General features: G+C 49.3%; 1 protein-coding gene across 2 annotated transcripts in view; it reads right to left on the bottom strand.

Moving 5' to 3' along the window:
• Window positions 1-18,125, bottom strand: part of LOC138303899 (piezo-type mechanosensitive ion channel component 2-like) — a 733,706-nt gene that overhangs the window by 681,777 nt on the left and 33,804 nt on the right. For both annotated transcript variants that reach the window (XM_069243434.1, XM_069243435.1), the window contains exons 3-4: window positions 6,331-6,432; window positions 1,521-1,563 (exon numbers count right to left, since the gene is read on the bottom strand). In XM_069243434.1, the coding sequence (XP_069099535.1) occupies window positions 1,521-1,563; window positions 6,331-6,432 (145 nt within the window). The remainder of the gene's footprint in view (window positions 1-1,520; window positions 1,564-6,330; window positions 6,433-18,125) is intronic.

The following is an 18,125-nucleotide window of genomic DNA, read 5'->3' as shown; positions in this document are numbered from 1 at the left end:
ATGTGAAAGGTATGAAACAATGTCACGTGACTTAAGACTGCGCATTACACTAATGTGCTGCCGGGCTGGAGAGAGCAGGCACAGGCTCCCAGTCTGCCTGGGAGCCCCCTGGCTGGGCGCTCCCAGCCAATCCTGACGCTGCTCTGAGCAGCGTCAGGATTGGCAGCAGGGCAGGCTGGGAGCCTGTGCCAGCAGCAGAGGAGACAGAGGACCGGGACAGCGGCGTGCAGGTAAGTAGGTTTAAAAAAAAAAAAAAAATGATTATAACCACTCTCCCTCTGGGTGCCGCCGTGCCCCTTCTGAGAGCCACGACTGGAGGCTTGTCTACAGTGTTTGCCTGTATTAGCACAGTCAAGTACATCTCAGGTTGGTGTATGCTGCGAAAATGTGCTTCCACAGACCTATATAAATATATGTTCCCCTTTCTCTCTTGGTCTTTTTGTTCTGTAAGAGCATAGGAAACTGGCCCCAACTGAGCAAACGAGCTATGAGCCTCATGAACACCCACTAACATTTTGTTACCAAAGTGTGAATAAACTGCTGTTGTCATAAACAATCAGTGCTTGTACTCCAAGTTATGATTTTCAGGGGATGGCTTGTAGGGTTGCCTGGTTGGTAGAAGGAAAACTTCAACTAATACATATCCTCTGACATGGGCATCGGGCATATCCAAACTTGCAACAGCACAGCAGTGCAGTTTTTAAAAAATGTTTTGCATTAACATGACATTAATGCATAGTCACGCTAGTGCTAATGTAGACAGAAATTATGTTTATTCATGTTTAGTTATAACACCTAATGTAGACCTGAATTTCAAAACAAGCTAACGTTGAGTGCCATCTTTGCTTAGTGACACTTGAACATTTTATAGCCGAACATGGTAGCACAATAAGTGCTGCAGTCTATGAGGGGCATTTTAACTTACAGGCCCTGGGTACACCTGATATCAATATTAGGGAATTATAAGTAAGTTAACTGATGCCAAGTGAGTATACATCAATTTAACAAATACTTTTAAGGCCTCAGTACGTGCTCAGAGTTGAAACACCAGGATCAGTCCAAGACTTTGGGGGCGATTATGAAAAAAAGGGGAATTTCCTTAAAGGCATAGTCCAAGAATGCAGGAATCTCATTTGAATAATTTTCCTGCACTGCCATTGCCTTGCTCAGATGAGTCTTGTAGTAGCACAATGTTAGTCAGGTGCCCCCGGCATTTAGGCCATGCTCGGTCAGGTAGATGAGTCTACCTGTCATATTCCTGTCATATTCATGCAGGATCAATTAGTAACACTACAAAGACGATACTTTGTGTTCAATTTACATTTAAATTTCCACTATAAAAACACTGAAAGTGGGACCGTGTTTTTTCGCTGTATTCCATGATCTGTGTTTTGCAAGGGCTTTCACTGGTGTCTTTCAGAGGCCCACAGTCTTTAACAAATTCTCTGACTAAGGCATGTTCTGTTTTTTGTTTTTAAAATTCATAGGTGTCGTATAGAATTGTCCATTCTGCATCTTACCTAAGGATTCCGAAGTGACAAAGAGTCTTCTCCCAAGGATAGTCTACAAGAAAGGCAAAAGAGACATTAACTTAACCTTGCAACACTATTAAAAAATCCAGCACAATTCTAACATTCAAACACATGATGTCTCTTTTTTGACACAGTGATGTTTCCTTATTTTAAAATGGCATATGTGAGATTATTCATTTCTGTGGTGGAGGGTGGTGTACACCACTCCATGGCAACATGGCACTGAAAGATAACCATACAATTGACTTAAGATGGCAAGACTCATAAAAAGCAGACAAACACATATGTCTTTATGGCCTTTCTGCGCTCAAGATGGTTTTCTAACTGTTTTCTGTATTACTTCTAGAGGGACGAAGTTCAATTTTGTGGTTCCTGGCGATCTAAGAGAGTGGTCTCTGAAGCAGCCTTTGACCATACAAGCGACTCTCAGGAGAAGGAAATTCGTGGAGTTCACGTAACATGTGGAGACATACTCCTGGAAACAGAAGCCCAGGTGGGGCATATGAGAATGCAATACCTTTTCCACACCTCCACACGGGTGGTATCCCTAGACCATTCAGTTTAACAAGATGGTTAGAGTTAGCTACTCGACTGAGGGTGATGGTACATTGCTGTTGCATTCTCAGCTCAGATCATCTTGTAATTTCTGACACTCAGCCCAATGGTTCTTGTCTACAATTGCCTACTGTAACAGTACTGCTTCTACAACTATGAACCTTTCTTGCTTGTCATTATCCTGCCTCCTGGATGCAGGGGGGATATCACTGCCTCAGAGTGACTTTCCATAGTCCCTCTGGTTCCCTCAGAATATTAGAAGTATTACTGGAAAGTAAAGCCGTGTTTACACAAGCAATTTAATGGTAGAAACTAAACACAGTAAGGTTTCCTCCAGCAACAAAACACAAACTCCTGTAGTAGGAAAAGTTGCTTATCCCAGTAGGCCCCAGTCATCAATGTAACCCCTAGCAAAACTTTGGAATCCAGAGTAGATGCAGTATCTGTACAGCAAGCAACATATTTTTGTTATCCGTGGGATGGAATGGCCTCCTGATAAAAATACAGAAGTTCCTCAAAATAAGAAAACAATGAAGTAAAACATTTTGAAGGATTTTATGTCCTCTTAATAATCATAAGTCATGTTTGTCGATTCACTGCAGAATTATGTGATATCCTCTCATTACGAACAGGGATCCTCCCTGGTAAGCTGTTCAGCTCCTATCGCAAGATTCATTAAAACCCCAGTTCTAGCACAATCTCACAACCAGCCTGGATCTGCATGGTATCCTAGGTCCAATTGTTGCATCTTTTCTGAATGCTGTGGAGGCTCCGTCACAGAACCCACAATTTTCCCCTGTCGAAACAGTAAGCCAGAATCACAGCAACAAGCAAAACACCAAGATGTCCTAGGTGCCTATTTTTGTGAGCCTATTTCATTCAGTTATTCACAGAGGTAATTCTAGCTTCCATCTACCTTGTTTCTTATATTAGTCGACAGGTGAGCTTTACGTTTCACAACGGGGCACCTGATCGCATTCACTGCTAGGAGTGGTTTTCCCTTTCTTTCAGGGGTAAATGTAATAGAATCGAGTTTAGGAAACATGTTGCCACTCTTAAGGTAAGACACACTTTCATGATCAATGCAAAGGTCACTCTGAATAGTTTCAATGAACTCCACTTTCTAGATTAGTAGGGTATTTTTATTTTATTATTGTGAGTATTTTGGACATAAATGATTTATATGAGTCTTTGAGGGATTCAAGAATATAAGATGATCTGTGTATAGTAACAGCAGCTAGAATTTATGTCAGTAGGATGGGTGAGACATTAACTTATTTATGCATATGACATTAACAGTTCTGTTTACAGTTACTGTGCATCTGTTCATTAACATTTATTGCAGTTACACAACCATGTTACATCAACAATTGTTCATTCGGCTGGAAGGTGATGTAGTTGAGTGTGTTTTCAGTAGTGGGGGTGGTGGAGGACACAGGACGCTCCTTCAGTTGGACTAGATGGTGTTGCAGGTGCTCAGAAATGTGACACCCTTCTGCAGGAAGGTCCCGGAAGCGGGAGTGACCGGACGGATGGGTGGTGGATAAAAGATTGGTTAGTGATAAAATAAGTAATCAGGATAATAGATACAGTTAGCTTGTACAAGATATAAGGGCAACATTGTGTATTGATTTGAAAGCTACAGCAAGGAAATGTATCAGGAGTTAAAGGTTCATTGATAGCCAACTTCCCTAGTGCCTATAAGGGAGCGATAATTCAGTCTAGAGCTGGCTGAAACACAGTGGTGTTCGGTGGTAAAACTGAGTATGATTCTGAGGACAGGAGAAGTAGAAACAAGGTCAATGAGGAGGCGGTTGCAGCAGTCCTGATTGTGTGGTGCTGAACTGAAGGTAAGTTGGGACCAATTTTATAGATGTTAAGTAGGTTCTAGAACAAACACAAGGAGGAGGATAAAGGAGAGAGTTGAAGAGAAGACACAAAAGGCAGAAGGGCTGCTTGATTATTGTAGTAGAGCTTCTGTTCTCATTTCTATGTGTTCCAAAGTGTGACCACCTCGCCAGGATTAAGAGAAGAGGTGGGACTTGGTACAGGGTTAGGTGCCACCTGCAGTTTTTTGTGATTTCGCAATCAAACTTTTTATTGTTTTCTGAGGAAGACTGGAAATGTACTTAGCCTTAAAAAGATGAGGATTGTGTTTGTCTGTGCAAAAGTAGCTGTGCAAAATTTGAAATTTATGCTTTTACACGTTTTGTGAAGTTTTTGTTGTTTTTTGTTTTAGAAAAAAGGGGCAAAAATGTATAATTGTTAACGCTTCTACTAAAGGGTCAAAGATTTTACTACATGGCGGAGATCTCTTCTTGAAAGCCTTTCTGGACAAGAGAGTTGCATTCTGGTTGCAGGATGGACGAATGAATATATTCTTCTTTTATACGTTCTCTCTCTTGCACATTGTTTCTCTAATGCTGAGGGAACTCATATTCAATCATGCACTGCTCCATTCCTCAGTGCCCTGCCCACTGACACCCTTCTTTTCTAGTCCCTAAAGCAAGAGCTCGTTTCCAGTTTCCTGGCTGTACACTTACCAGGCCCTGCTGTCCTCCTCCTCACTACATGACAAAGAAGGATGCATGTTTTGGAAAGACTACCATGCCTGCATGCTATAATAAAACAATCGTTCAACAGGTCCCAGTTTGCAATTGTGACTCCAGTCATTATTTTCAGGTTTCAGAAATACAACTCAGTGGGCCCTCACTCTCACCGCCACACTAAGTTGTGTTACAGAGTATATCCCAGTTTTGTATGTTTGCATTTTTATAAATACATGTTGTCCTTCATAAGAGAGACTACACAGTTTGTCTTTCTACACAGACAACAAGATTTTGTTTTCACAATAGATTTTCTTTTGCTTTCTAATCACATCAGAGGATGAAATATCTCTACCCTTAAGTTTAGGAATGAGTAATTGTCTTGTGCTTTCCTATCCTCTGCACTTCTATTTAAGGCAAGTGATGAACTTTGTACACAAATAATTCATAGTTGTGTTGTTAGAAGGCTTTTCATGGAGTGCTTAATGCATGACTCTCGTTCAAAGGCCTTCAGGGTTGACGCTCATAATGTTTGTGATTACACTGTGGAAACACAGTTTGGGGACTCCAGATGGTTTTGAGCTTGGTTTTGCCATTATGGTCGAAGAGTGCAGTTTGGTTTTCCATTCAGGCTTTATTTAAAATGTATGATCTCCTTTGTGCTTCAATATAGGAAACCACCTCTTCTCTCACCACTGTTGGTATCTAGGACCCTTTACTGAAATGCCACTCTTTCTCCTGTCCACAGGCTGACTCTTGGATACGATGACCACTACTCTCCAGGTCATTAATGCTACTGTTTTCAGCATTGGACTTTTGAACGATAGCCTACAGCATTTTAGTGCTATAGTAATGTTTTGCTTTTACTGTACTAAAGTAACATACCTAAAATCAGTGATTTGAAGGATAAACGCTCAGGCCTCAACTCAGAGTCTGTAATATTCTGGAGTGAGATAGTCATCCCATTCCAAAAGACATATATCAGGACCCCAGCTAATAATCCGTTTTGAAATGAAGTCTTCCAGTGAGAAGGACGACTTCAAATACCAAGGAATATACCATAAGATGAACAGTTAGACACATCTATCCACAGGAGGACACAGATAGGCATAGGGAGACACATCAAGCTGTGGGCGACAAGGGGAAACCTAGAAGAGACTTACACTAGGAAACACATCCACTGGGAGACAAAGAAAGTGAGAGATATTAACACTGAATCCTGTTGAACATACTCCATTCTTCAAATATCCACATCTCCAGGAGCCATGCATCCCCCAGAAAGCCCACAGAAACAGTACATAAAACAATTTAACATAACAAAATAGGTATATATGTTTTGGGTACTTGTTCTTTCATGTCATTTGCCCTGTCCACGTATCTTACCTGTACTGGGTGTTCTCTGGACACTAAACGTGTATTACTTATAACACACAGCTGATGGGGAGACAAATTAGAGAGATGTAATGACATAAAATGTTATTATTGGCCTTCTGCATGTGTCTAACCTAGGACTGACAACCAATAAAACTCAAAATTGAAAGTTCACAAATGCACCTTGGGCCACAATACACTGGGTCATAATGCATCACACAGAGTCACTGCTCTCAGGAAGGCGTGTCTGGTGTACGACGATAAAAAGCTATATAAAAAGCTGTCCATTTTACTTTTGTAACTAGTAATTTGGCAGACTATTTTACCTTTTGGCTTGACATAATGGAAAGCGATCTGGAAGGAAGACTGTATCAGAAGGAACATGAAACTGGTATAATATATTGCCTGGAGGAACCGTCCGGTGCGTCCTACAAAGGAAGCCAGCAGTAAGACACTACAGTTAGAAGACATGCATGATAGGTGGTGCACACTGCTATTCTATGAACATCTCAAACTACTTCTTGACACGGATTATATTCTTCCAATGGATCAATAAGGTTATGTGGAAAAGGAGCATTCCCTGTAATCATTTACATATCACAAAACCCTTTCTTGCTCCTTTGTCCGTGTATTTTATCCAAACTGTCACTGGAGAGCAGCATCCCCTTTTTATTAAAAAATATTCTAGTCCAAAGGTAAGCATACCGACAGAATATGAAGGTGTCTTATTAAAGTGACTTCCTTATCCAAAGACAAACATCACTCAAAGATGTCTGACAATCACTGAAGTCCAGGTCTTATTCTCTTGGTTAAACACCTCCAGGAGATATGGTCAAGGGGCTTAGTCGCTGACCTCTGAACTCGGAGACCTGTGTTCTTGAACAAAACATGTTGTCATTCTGTGCAAATAATGTTATCTCCCCGTACATGAAAGTTAAAAAATGTGTAATGTAAACGTGAAAATAAATATGTGGCAAACACTTGTATAATGTGTAGTTTTGACCTCCTCTAACTAGCAGCTCTCAATACATCATGGATTCTCTAATTCTTTCTGAACAGTCCACACAAACCACACACCTCTATACACAGCATCTAGTGTTCGTGATTTTCTTACAAATTAAAAATGTTCTATGTTTAAGCTCTCCACTGTTCCCTTACAAACTCAGCACTATATGTGATACATAAAACTAAACTGTAACAAAGCACACAATCATCTTATGAGTGGAGGACTTAACACCGACACAACCACTCATGGTTCATACTGTCTCTCGTCCCATTGTTTATGGAAATAGACAAATCACCGGGTGACATAAATGGATTCTTTTAAAAACAATACACATGGGGACTCAGAAAGATCAACTTTAGCTTGATAACACTTTAAACACAAATGTATTTTTTGGTGCTATTTCACACTGAAGCTCCCTCTGCACCCTGAAGACTAGGGCCTGCGTTCCCACTGTTTGAAGAGCCGATTAGCTCCTGTAGATCAACCTCTTTGAGTTGTGAGAAATGCGAGACTTGTTGCATTGCAAATGCTTGTTTAGTACTAAGGTGCCTCAGGGGCACCAAAAGTAGGAGGAAATGCCTGTTGCACCCCTGAGCAAGGTTGTATAATACAGGCCTCGTCATTCAAGCGCTTACTTCTGAAAGCAGGCGTTGACTGTAGAACGACACATCAATAAATATACAATTATGCTTAGTGTAAATCGTACATAGAAAATGCAGTATGCAAACAGAAAAACAGATACACAAATTTAACTGCAAGTGGAAATCTTTTTTTTAAAAACGTATACTTATGAATACCTGTCCAGTCTCCGGTTTTTGTACCAAACTCGAAATTCGCCTTATGCTGAAACATCAAAAGTTATTACAGTTGTCAGGAATGCTATAATGTCATAGTTACTGGAGAACTAATATATCGTTTCTCCCTCCTTTCTCGCTTAGCTCTCAATCTCTTTACCTTCCTTTCTCACGCCATTGCTCTTTCTCAGTTCCTATTCCCTCTCCTTTTTAACTTCTGTCTCTTTTCCTCTTTGTCTATTTTTTACTCTCTCCTCTTCCCCCCATCTGTCTCAATGAACCTATTGATTAATGAGCAAGCAGTCACTCTGAAAAGTTTATTTTGGTTCTGGAAGAAATAGAAGATACTGCGGATCAGTCGGTCAACTTTGGTCCTGTTAGAAATTGGATTTTTTACTAATGGGTGGCACAAACCCTCCTCAAGCAACAGCCACAACCTTTGTCATGGTAAATCACAAATTACACTAAATTAACCTCTGCTTGGAGGGGCATAGCTGGAACAGCTAAGATAGTGGATGCAGTTTAGTCGGGCTGTGGACCTCTGGCATTCATCTTGCATAATACGATTGTGTAACCCTCATCCTAATCTCGAGGCCTTGTGAGGAACCCTGTCACCACCAGACAACGAGATCCTGGCCTGCGGCCGTAGCGGCAACCCCGCCTGTTCCTAGAAGCAAAGGAGTGCTAGTGCGGCAGGTCACGCTAACTTGGACTGGGCTAGCAGATGGAGATGGACTCAGGATGGTTAGACTGGACTGCTTGCCTTGGCTGGGAGTGAAGCGGAGCTGCCCAACCTCCGGATGGCATCAGAGGCAGGCCACATGCTGTTTGGGAGGAGACAACCAGCATCGACCAGTAAGGGCTCGCTCATCCGTTCCAGCTCTCGGTGGTTTGCCAGGCGTGTACCGCACCACCGGGATCGCCAAGGGTCACCTGCATGCGGTATTAGAAGGGCAGCTGGCTCGGGACCTGCTACACGAGTGGATACTGTAGGCCTTTCACTCGGCTCTGTTCCCACTTCAGAGGCCAGAATTGATACAACCTCAATATCTCACACTAGCACACTATGGGGGTGATTCTAACCCTGGCGGTCGGTGATAAAGCGGCGGCCAACCCGCCAACAGGCCGGCGGTCCAAAAAATGGAATTCTGACCCTGGCGGGAACCGCCAACACAGCCCGCCAACTTAACACTCCGACCGCCACGGCGGGACCGACAAACAGCGCGGCGGTCACCGCCAACAGCCAGGCGGCAGACAATGTTCCGCCCACACTATCATGACCGGCCAACCCGCCACCTTTTCCGGGGCGGGAGCACCGCCGATAAAAACACGGCGGAAACAGACTACGAACGGGAAAACGCGCACCTCTACGCACTCCACGAGGAAGGAGGACAGCATGGAACCCGAATTAAACATCCTACCTGCTCTCGTCTACCTGCTCATCTACCACGAGTACGAACGCCGGCGCAGACGACAACGGTGAGTACTGCACCTACGACACAGGGGAGGGGGGAGGACGAAAGGTTACGTGCACACACATACGCGATACACCCACCCACCCCAAACCATGTACACACCAATGCAGAGCAACAAGTCACAGTGAAACCACCCAAACCCCCGTAAAGAAAACAAGGACATAATTAAATAGTGACTCGAAATTTATGGGAAAGAAAAACCACTGATAAGTCACGGTCAAATAGCAATAACAACTCAAATATCCCAAATCAATATCCAGTGCATACGAAATACCGAGGCAATAGGTCCTGCACAACTAACGAGATTCAAAGTGTCCGTGGGCCAAAGTGTAGCAACACAAGGGCAAAGCCCACACAGGAGACCTGAGTCCTTTGGAGAGAACACTGCAGGGGCATCTGATGAAAAAACTACAGGCACCTCAGGGGGAAGGGAAGGGGGGGGGCACCACAGCCACATGAGTCCACGACGCCAGATCCACGAAGGGGCCACCATGCCCACTCGGCCATCCTGGGGAGTGCAAAGCCACAGTCTCTCAAGTCTCTACAGTGGGTGGGATGCCCACCCGGCCATCCTGGGGAGTGCAAAGCCAGAGTCTCTCAAGTCTCTACAGTGGGTGGCTTGCCCACTGTTCCATCTTGGGAAGTGCAAAGCCACAGTCCATCAGGTGGATTACAGTCTCCACTGGTCAAGGAGGAGGCATGGTGGGCACAGTGAACCGTTAACAGTGCTTGACAGGAAGGGCCCAGCGGCGCGGTGCTTGACAGGAAGGGCCCAGCAGAGCGGTGCTTGAGACGGCGGGGCCCAGCGGAGCGGTGCTTGAGACGGCGGGGCCCAGCGGAGCGGTGCTTGACAGGAAGGGCCCAGCGGAGCGGTGGTTGACAGGAAGGGCCCAGCGTAGCGGTGCTTGAGACGGCGGGGCCCAGCGGAGCGGTGCTTGACAGGAAGGGCCCAGCGGAGCGGTGCTTGAGACGGCGGGGCCCTGTTCAGCGGTGCTCTTCTGCACGGCGGGGCCCTGTTCAGCGGTGCTCTTCTGCACAGCGGGGCCCTGTTCAGCGGTGCTCTTCTGCACGGCGGGGCCCTCTTCAGCGGTGCTCTTCTGCACGGCGGGGCCCTCTTCAGCGGTGCTCTTCTGCACGGCGGGGCCCTCTTCAGCGGTGCTCTTCTGCACGGCGGGGCCCTCTTCAGCGGTGCTCTTCTGCACGGCGGGGCCCTGTTCAGCGGTGCTCTTCTGCACGGCGGGGCCCTGTTCAGCGGTGCTCTTCTGCACGGCGGGGCCCTCTTCAGCGGTGCTCGTCCAGTAGGTCAAGGGAGCCAGACCTGGCCTGGACTCCCTGCTCACTCGCCCTCCGACCGTGCTGTTGCTGGACCCTTCGGTGACGGAGTCCTGGGCCCTTTGGTGTCCTTCCTAACACCCGGGATGGGGCTTGTGGGCCCCTCCTGCTCCGTGCTCCTGCTGGCTGACTTTTCCGCCCTGCTGCCCTTTCGCTCCTTAGATGGGGCACTCGGGCCCTTGCCTCCCCTAGCTGTTGTGGCTGGTGATGTGGGAGAACTTGGCTCCTTGGGGGCAGCCGTGTCAGTCCTCTCACTGCGGCCCTTTACCTTCCTGGTCTTCTTGCCTGGTGGGGGGCTGGCTGTCCCCTTGCTCCAGAACCCATGCACCACAGTGACACTCGAAGCTGGGCTGGTGGTGGCTGAGGTGCTCTTGGGACTCTTTGCAGATGAAGGGGGTGGGTCAGTGGAGGGAAAGAGGTCAAGATTAGCAAGGAAAACTTTCTTTGGACCAAGGTAAAAGGTAGGAGAAGTGGAGATGGAAGTGGAGGAAGAGGATGTGGTTGTAGGAGAGTCAGGTGTGCTGTCTTTGGGTGCAGGTGCATGTGCTGGAGGCTGTTGTGAGGTGGATGGCTGTTGGGTGGGTGGCTGCCTGCGTTTGTGTGTCTTGGAAGAGGGGGTGACAGACACAGTGGGAGAGGACACAGGGGACGTGTAAATGGTAGTGGGGTGGTGACTGCACGTGTGCGGACTGGACTGGACGGTGTGCTGGTGATGGAAGCACTGGCTGATGGTGGTGTGCATGCAGGTGTGAGTGTAGACGTGACAGGGAGGGAGGAGGGAGACGAGGAGGTGGGGGACACAGAGGTGGTAGTGGCTGTTGGAATGTCTGCATCTGGGTGTTGCTTGCGTGAATGCTTGTGGCTTCTGTGGTGCCTGTGTCTGGATGAGCTTCCCTTGGGTGTTGAGGTGTGTGCAGGCTGGTCTGATGGTGTGGATGGGATAGGCTGAGGAACAGGAGACAGAGACAGGCTGGAGGCAGTCAGAAGAGGGAGGCTGGAAACAGGGACAATGGCTGCCGTCAGTGCTGAGGCCAGAGCATTGAACGATCGTTGATGGGCAGCCTGACCCGAATGAATGCCCTCCAGGTAGGCATTGCTCCGATGCACCTCCCTTTCTACCCCCTGGATGGCATTCAAAAGGGTAGTCTGCCCAACAATGAGTGTCCTGAGGAGATCAATGACCTCCTCACTGAGGGCAGCAGGGGTAACAGGGGCAGGGGCTGAGGTGCCTGGGGCGAAGGAGACGCCCGCCTTCCTGGGCGAGCGGGCACGGAGCGTAGGCTGAGGGGCTGCTGGGAGGGCGGGGCTGGTGCGCTGGGTGGCGGCTGTACCTGGAGAGGCGGGGGGCCCGGATGTTGCCGCCACCGCTAGGGAGCTCACATCCGAGGACGTGTCGCTGTCGCTGGTGTCACCACCGGTCCCCGTTGTGGTGCTCCCCTCGCCCTCTGGATCACTGGTGCCCTCGGTGTCTGTTCCTGGTCCCACCGGGGCCTTGTGACGTGCAGCTCCCTCGTGCTCCGATGCCAATTCTCCTCCGCCTGATGATGCTAATGCACAGATGCACAAGAAGACGAAGAAGAAGGGTGGGGGGAGAAAAACGAAGACCAGGTTGAGTGCATGCAATGTCAACACCGTTGGCGGAGAGGACAGACACAGGAGCCTCATGCCCTAAGCCGCGCATTCGGGGTACACTACTCAGTACTTCGGACTAGGACTACAGGTCTACAGACGCCAAAGGCGCACATGTGTGATGCTGGACCATCGATAGCTGTACTTGTCACCCTACAGAGGTGGGGTCCGGGAGCACAGGGCCATGCCTAAAGGAGCGGACTACACAACAGAAAGCGCCCTGGCCTGATGTCACCCCCAACCCTCCTCCCCCACCCAGACGCCTCCACTGCGCAGAGAGATAGCAGAATGTGCTGATACTCACCCCCTTGTGTCTGCTGTGATGTCCTCAAGCGCCCATCCAAATCAGGGTAGGCCACCGCCAGGATCCGGGACATCAGGGGGGTCAGGGTACGACTGGCACCCCTCCTAGGTTGAGAGGCCATCCCCAGCAGTGACTCAGCGGTCTTCCTGGTCCCGCGGCGGATGTCCTCCCACCTCTTGCGGCAGTGGGTGCCCCGTCTTGTGTGGACCCCCAGGGCCCGGACTTCCTTAGCGATGGCACGCCAAATGTCCACTTTCTGATGGGCGCTGACCTATTTGACATGTACAGGGTGGGAAGGAAAAAATCATCAATTTTCTGCATGTTAGATGCAATTGGCCCCCCCTCCCCAACCTTGCCATATGGCACATGCTCTCATCTGTCGTGCGTTGCACTCCTCATTCGCCCCCCACCCCACCAACTTACATCCACCCCACTCCACACAGGCATAGCCCATTCAATGTGCACCCAGTGTACTTACCTGTTGGTCTGGAGGACCGTAGAGTAACGCATACTGGGGGAGGACCCCGTCCACGAGCTTCTCCAACTCTTCGGAACTGAAGGCGGGGGCCCTTTCCCCAGTCGCAGCAGCCATTGTCACTTCCAGACCGAGGTCACAGCAGCACTTGCAGTATAGGTCCTCTCCTGTGGAAGATCAGGTCTCGAGTGATTAAGCAGATAGAAAATGGCGGTCATGCCTGCGGCAGTGCGTACCGCGGCGGTGCGTACCGCGACCGCCGGCGCACCTCATTATTGGCTCCTGAAACCCATAGGCTTCAATGTTAGCCAATGCGGCTTCGTATAGCGGTCTTCGACCGCCTACCGCCACGGTGTGCCACACCAGCGCATTGACCTCACATCCCATTGTCCCACTTCACAGGTCAGGCAGCCGCCATTTCAAGGGCCCACATGGCATTATTTGTACTGCGTCACACAGGCCTAGGCCTTGCATTGCCACACATACACGCCTTTCAATACATAGATAATAGTGTGCTATGCATGCAGTGGTGAACGTACCTGTGACTTGCATGACTCTGTGCTCCACGTTGCCATTCCTAAGCACCGTCCGCTGGGACTTGCGAGGAGAAGGATGAATCCTCGCGTGTACCGCCCGCTGGTGGACCTGTCGACAATGGAAGAACGCCACATCATACTACGATACCGACTTGACCGAGCCACTATACATGAACTGTGTGCCCAGCTGGAGCCAGACCTGATGTCCCCCATCCGCCAACCCACAGGAATTCCCCCTCTAGTGCAGGTTCTGTCAGTCCTCCATTTTTTGGCAAGTGGCTCATTCCAGACAACAGTGGCCATGTCATCTGGAATGTCTCAGCCTATGTTTTCAAAAATCTTGTCTAGAGTGTTGTCTGCCCTGACGAAACACATGCGGCGCTACATTGTATTCCCTGAGGAGGTTGATTTGGCCACTGTGAAGGGTGATTTTTATGCCCTTGGACATATCCCCAACATAATTGGTGCCATTGATGGGACCCATGTGGCTTTAGTACCCCCAAAAGACGATGAGCAGGTGTACAGAAACAGGAAAAGTTACCATTCGATGAACGTCCAGGTGGTCTGTTTGGCTGACCAGTACATCTCCCATGTGAATGCCAAGTTCCCTGGGTCAGTGCATGACGCGTATGTGATGCGAAATAGCAGCATCCCTTATGTGATGGAACAGCTACAGAGACAACGTGTGTGGCTAATTGGTGACTCTGGTTACCCCAACCTGCCTTGGCTATTGACCCCAGTGAGGAATCCCCGGACCAGGGCAGAGGAACGGTACAATGAGGCCCATGGGCGAACTAGGAGGGTCATTGAAAGAACCTTTGGCCTCCTGAAGGCCAGGTTTAGGTGCCTACATATGACAGGGGGATCCCTGATGTACTCACCAAAGAAGGTGTGCCAGATCATCGTGGCCTGCTGTATGCTTAACAATCTGGCATTGCGACATCAGGTGCCCTTCCTGCAGGAGGATGGTCCAGATGGTGGTGTTGAAGCAGCTGTGGAGCCTGCGGAGAGTGAAGAGGAGGAAGACAAAGAGGACGACCCAGACAACAGGGACAGAGTTATCCAACAGTATTTTCAGTAGCACACAGGTAGGAATCACCCACGCCATTTACCATTTACTGAATGCCCCCTGCATCTTTACTTTGTGTATTTCCCCCCAGTTCTTTTAAACTGAAGTTTACTTTTCCCTTCCCTTTTCAGTGCTGTATGACCCACTGCGTGACTTCTGCCTGGTTAGCCCATGGACTGATGCTTATTGACATCGGTATGTTGTCCACACATATATAACAGAACATTATTGATAAGTAATGTGTTATACATTTGTAAATAATACAGGCTGACTCCAGATTGATTTATGTGCAATGAGTGATTTATTTTTAGTGCTATATTTTGGTACATGATATTAAAACGGTGAAGGGTGAGGGTGGAGTTATGTCCATGGCAGAGTCCAGTTCTCGGTCGCACAGGTGCATTGTTCATATGGCAGTGGAAGGATGGAGCAGGGGCAGTTCAAGGTTGGACAGGGTGACACTGTGGGACAGTGGAATGACATCCGGGGGGATATTAGACTGGCGGGGGTCTTGGCATCCTACTCTGTCTTCCTTTGAGATCTCAGGTTCCTCTTGCGGGGTGGTTGTTCTTCAGCAGGAGGTGGGGTTCTGGTGGCCCGTCGTTCTGTGGGGGCCTCCTGACCACTAGCGCCGGCGGGGGTGGTAGGCTGTTCGTCGTCCGGGCTAGTGACAGGGGCCCTTTGCGGTGCCACATGGTCCCGCAATGTGGTTTCAATGCGGTTGAGGGCCTGGACTATGGTCCCCATTGCGGTAGCGATGGCCCGGAGTTCATTGCTGAACCCCATGTACCGTTCCTCCTGCTGTGCCTGGATCTCAGTGAACCTGGCCAGTACCGTCGCCATCGTCTCCTGGGAGTGATGGTAGGCTCCCATGATGGTGGTGAGGGCCTCTTGGAGAGTCGGTTCCCTGGGCCTGTCCTCCCCCCACTGTCGCACAGCAGCCCTCCCAGTTGCCCTGTTTCCCCGGGCCTCTGTACCCTGGACGGTGTGCCCACTACCACTGCCCCCAGGTCCCTGTTGTTGTTGGGGTGTTGGGTCAGCCTGGGTGCCCTGTAGTGGCGGACACACTGCTGATTGACGCGTCCGCGGGACAGAGGCATGGGCCCGCTGGGTGGGAGCTGTGCTGGTGTTCCCAGAGGGGTTTGGGTCTGCTGTGGCCTGTGTCTGTGTGTGGGGAACCGACTGTCCAGAGGTCCCCGATGGTCCGGGCTGGTCGTCAGGTTCTAGGTCGACAGAGCTGCTGTCCTCGCTGGGGGCCTGTTCTGGGGGTGGGATGGACATCTCTGGACCCTCCGTGGCGGTGTGTTGTCGTTCGGGCCCTGCAGGGGTAAAGGAGTATGGTTATTGTTTCTGTGTGTGCCATGGCGTGCATTTTGGGTGCCCTTGTCCCCCAGTGCTGGCATTCCCTTTATGGGAGGTGTTGTGAGGGTTTGGGGGGGGTGTATGGGTATGTGCAATGGTCATGCTTTGGTGGTGGCTGTCTATGGTTTGTGTTGGCATTCAGGGGTTGGTGTTGTTTAGGGTGGGTTGTGCTGGTGAGACATTGGCAGGGAGGTTATGTGCTGGGGGGTGATATTGGGGGTGGGGGGGGGTTGGCATGCTGGTGGTTGGGGGGGGGTGAAGTAGTTGAGATTCGACTTACCAGAGTCCATTCCTCCGCCTACTCCAGCGAGGCCATCAGGATGCAGGATGTTTACCACCTCTTGCTCCCATGCTGTGAATTGGGGTGGGGTGGGTGGGGGTCCGCCGCCAGTCTTCTGCACAGCGATGTTGTGCCTGGAGATCATCGAGCGCACCTTCCCCCGTAGGTCGTTCCATCGCTTTCTGATATCTTCCCGATTTCTGGGATGCTGTCCCACAGCGTTGACCCTGTCTACGATCCTTTGCCATAGCTCAGCCTTCCTTGCTATGGTGGTGTGCTGCACCTGTGTGCCGAAGAGCTGGGGCTCAACCCTCATGATTTCCTCCACCATGACCCGGAGTTCTTGGTCCGAAAACCTTGGGTGTCTTTGGGGTGCCATGGGGTGGTGTGGATGAGGTGTGGGGTGGTGTTTGTGGTGATGTGCGTGGTGATATGTGGTGATGTGTGCGTAGATGTGGTGTGGGTGATGAAGTTGTGTTCCTGTGTGTGTTGGGGTTTTCTAATGCTGTGCTCGCTATCTCTATTTCTCTCGCTCTCGCCTTCGCTCCGATTTCCAACTAGTGGGGGTTTGTGGGTGATGTGGGTGTGTGTTTTATAGTTGATTGGATGTGTGGGAGCGTTGTTTGTATGTGTCTCAGGTGTGCGTATTTCAAAATGTCCAATGTGGCAGTGTTTTGGAGCTGGGTGTGTATTTTGACCGCGGCGGTGTGTACTGCCAATGGAATACCGCGGTTGAAAGACCGCCACGTGGATTCGTGGGTCAGAATGGCATGGGCGTGTTTGTGTTGGCGTGACGGTGGAGGTTTGGTCATCTCCAGTTTTCCACGGCCCGCTGATGTGGCGGCCTTCCTTGGATGTCGGATTTTTGGCGGTTTCACAGTTGGTGGTCAGAATGACCGTGGCGGTCTACCGCAGCCGCGGCTGTAGTATGGCGGACTTCTGACCGGCGGTAAGGGCCTTTTACCGCCGAGGTCAGAATGACCCCCTATATCCTCCTTGCAACTGAGAACTGCCCAAGGAGTGAGCAAGTGGGTGGCAGTGTGCTATGAACCTTCATTTTTGTGGCCGCGGACTGAAGAACAATACCTCTGCCAGGTACACCTCCCAGTAGGGCTGGCACCAGCACAATGCTTATTGACCCCTTTGACGTTCCCAGTCCCAGACCTTGCAGACAGGAGAGATTGACTCTGGTCGCCAACCAACTTACTCCGCTAATCCATCTATATCCCCAGCAGTTGCAGATTTGTTGGCCAGAGGAGGCCTGACCAGAGTACTGATTACTTGAGTTTCTCCCCCTCATTCGCCCAGGACACACACACCCAGGTGGGAGCAAATGGGTCAGTGTGACGCAAATCCACAGAGCGGAGGCGAATAGAGCTACTGCTCTACAGACAGGGGCTCTATTGTACCCCTCTTGGGCCTTCCCTCGTCACAGTCCGCTGGTCGCAACATGGGGAAGGACAAAGGTCAAGTGGGCCTGGCCCAGACCAAAATGGGCCGCTTTACCACTCATTCTCAAGGCACTCTATATTGTGCAACAAAGAATCAAGCCCACACACATCAGACTCCTCCAACATCTACTCCATTCTACAAACAGTCCATGCATCACGGAAAACTGTCAAGGCGAAGGTCGGAGGAATTAAAACGAATATGACCTTACACCAAGATCACTGGAATATAGCTGTCCGGGTCTCAAAGGGTAAGGGGCGAATATCCACCCTAGAAGACGAGATAGCACCCCTAAACAAGCATTTTCAATGCAACGGGTCTCGCATTTGCTTGAGCTATTAGCGTTGTAAACTTCTAACCAGACTTTTCTTGCCACACAAATTAAAAGGAAGAAAAAAAAGCAGCGCAAT

This window comes from Pleurodeles waltl, chromosome 7 (assembly GCF_031143425.1).
Source record: "Pleurodeles waltl isolate 20211129_DDA chromosome 7, aPleWal1.hap1.20221129, whole genome shotgun sequence".
NCBI classification, from domain to species: Eukaryota; Metazoa; Chordata; class Amphibia; order Caudata; family Salamandridae; genus Pleurodeles; species Pleurodeles waltl.
Note: the sequence above shows the minus strand (reverse complement) of the source record. Positions and strands in the feature narration are given on the sequence as shown.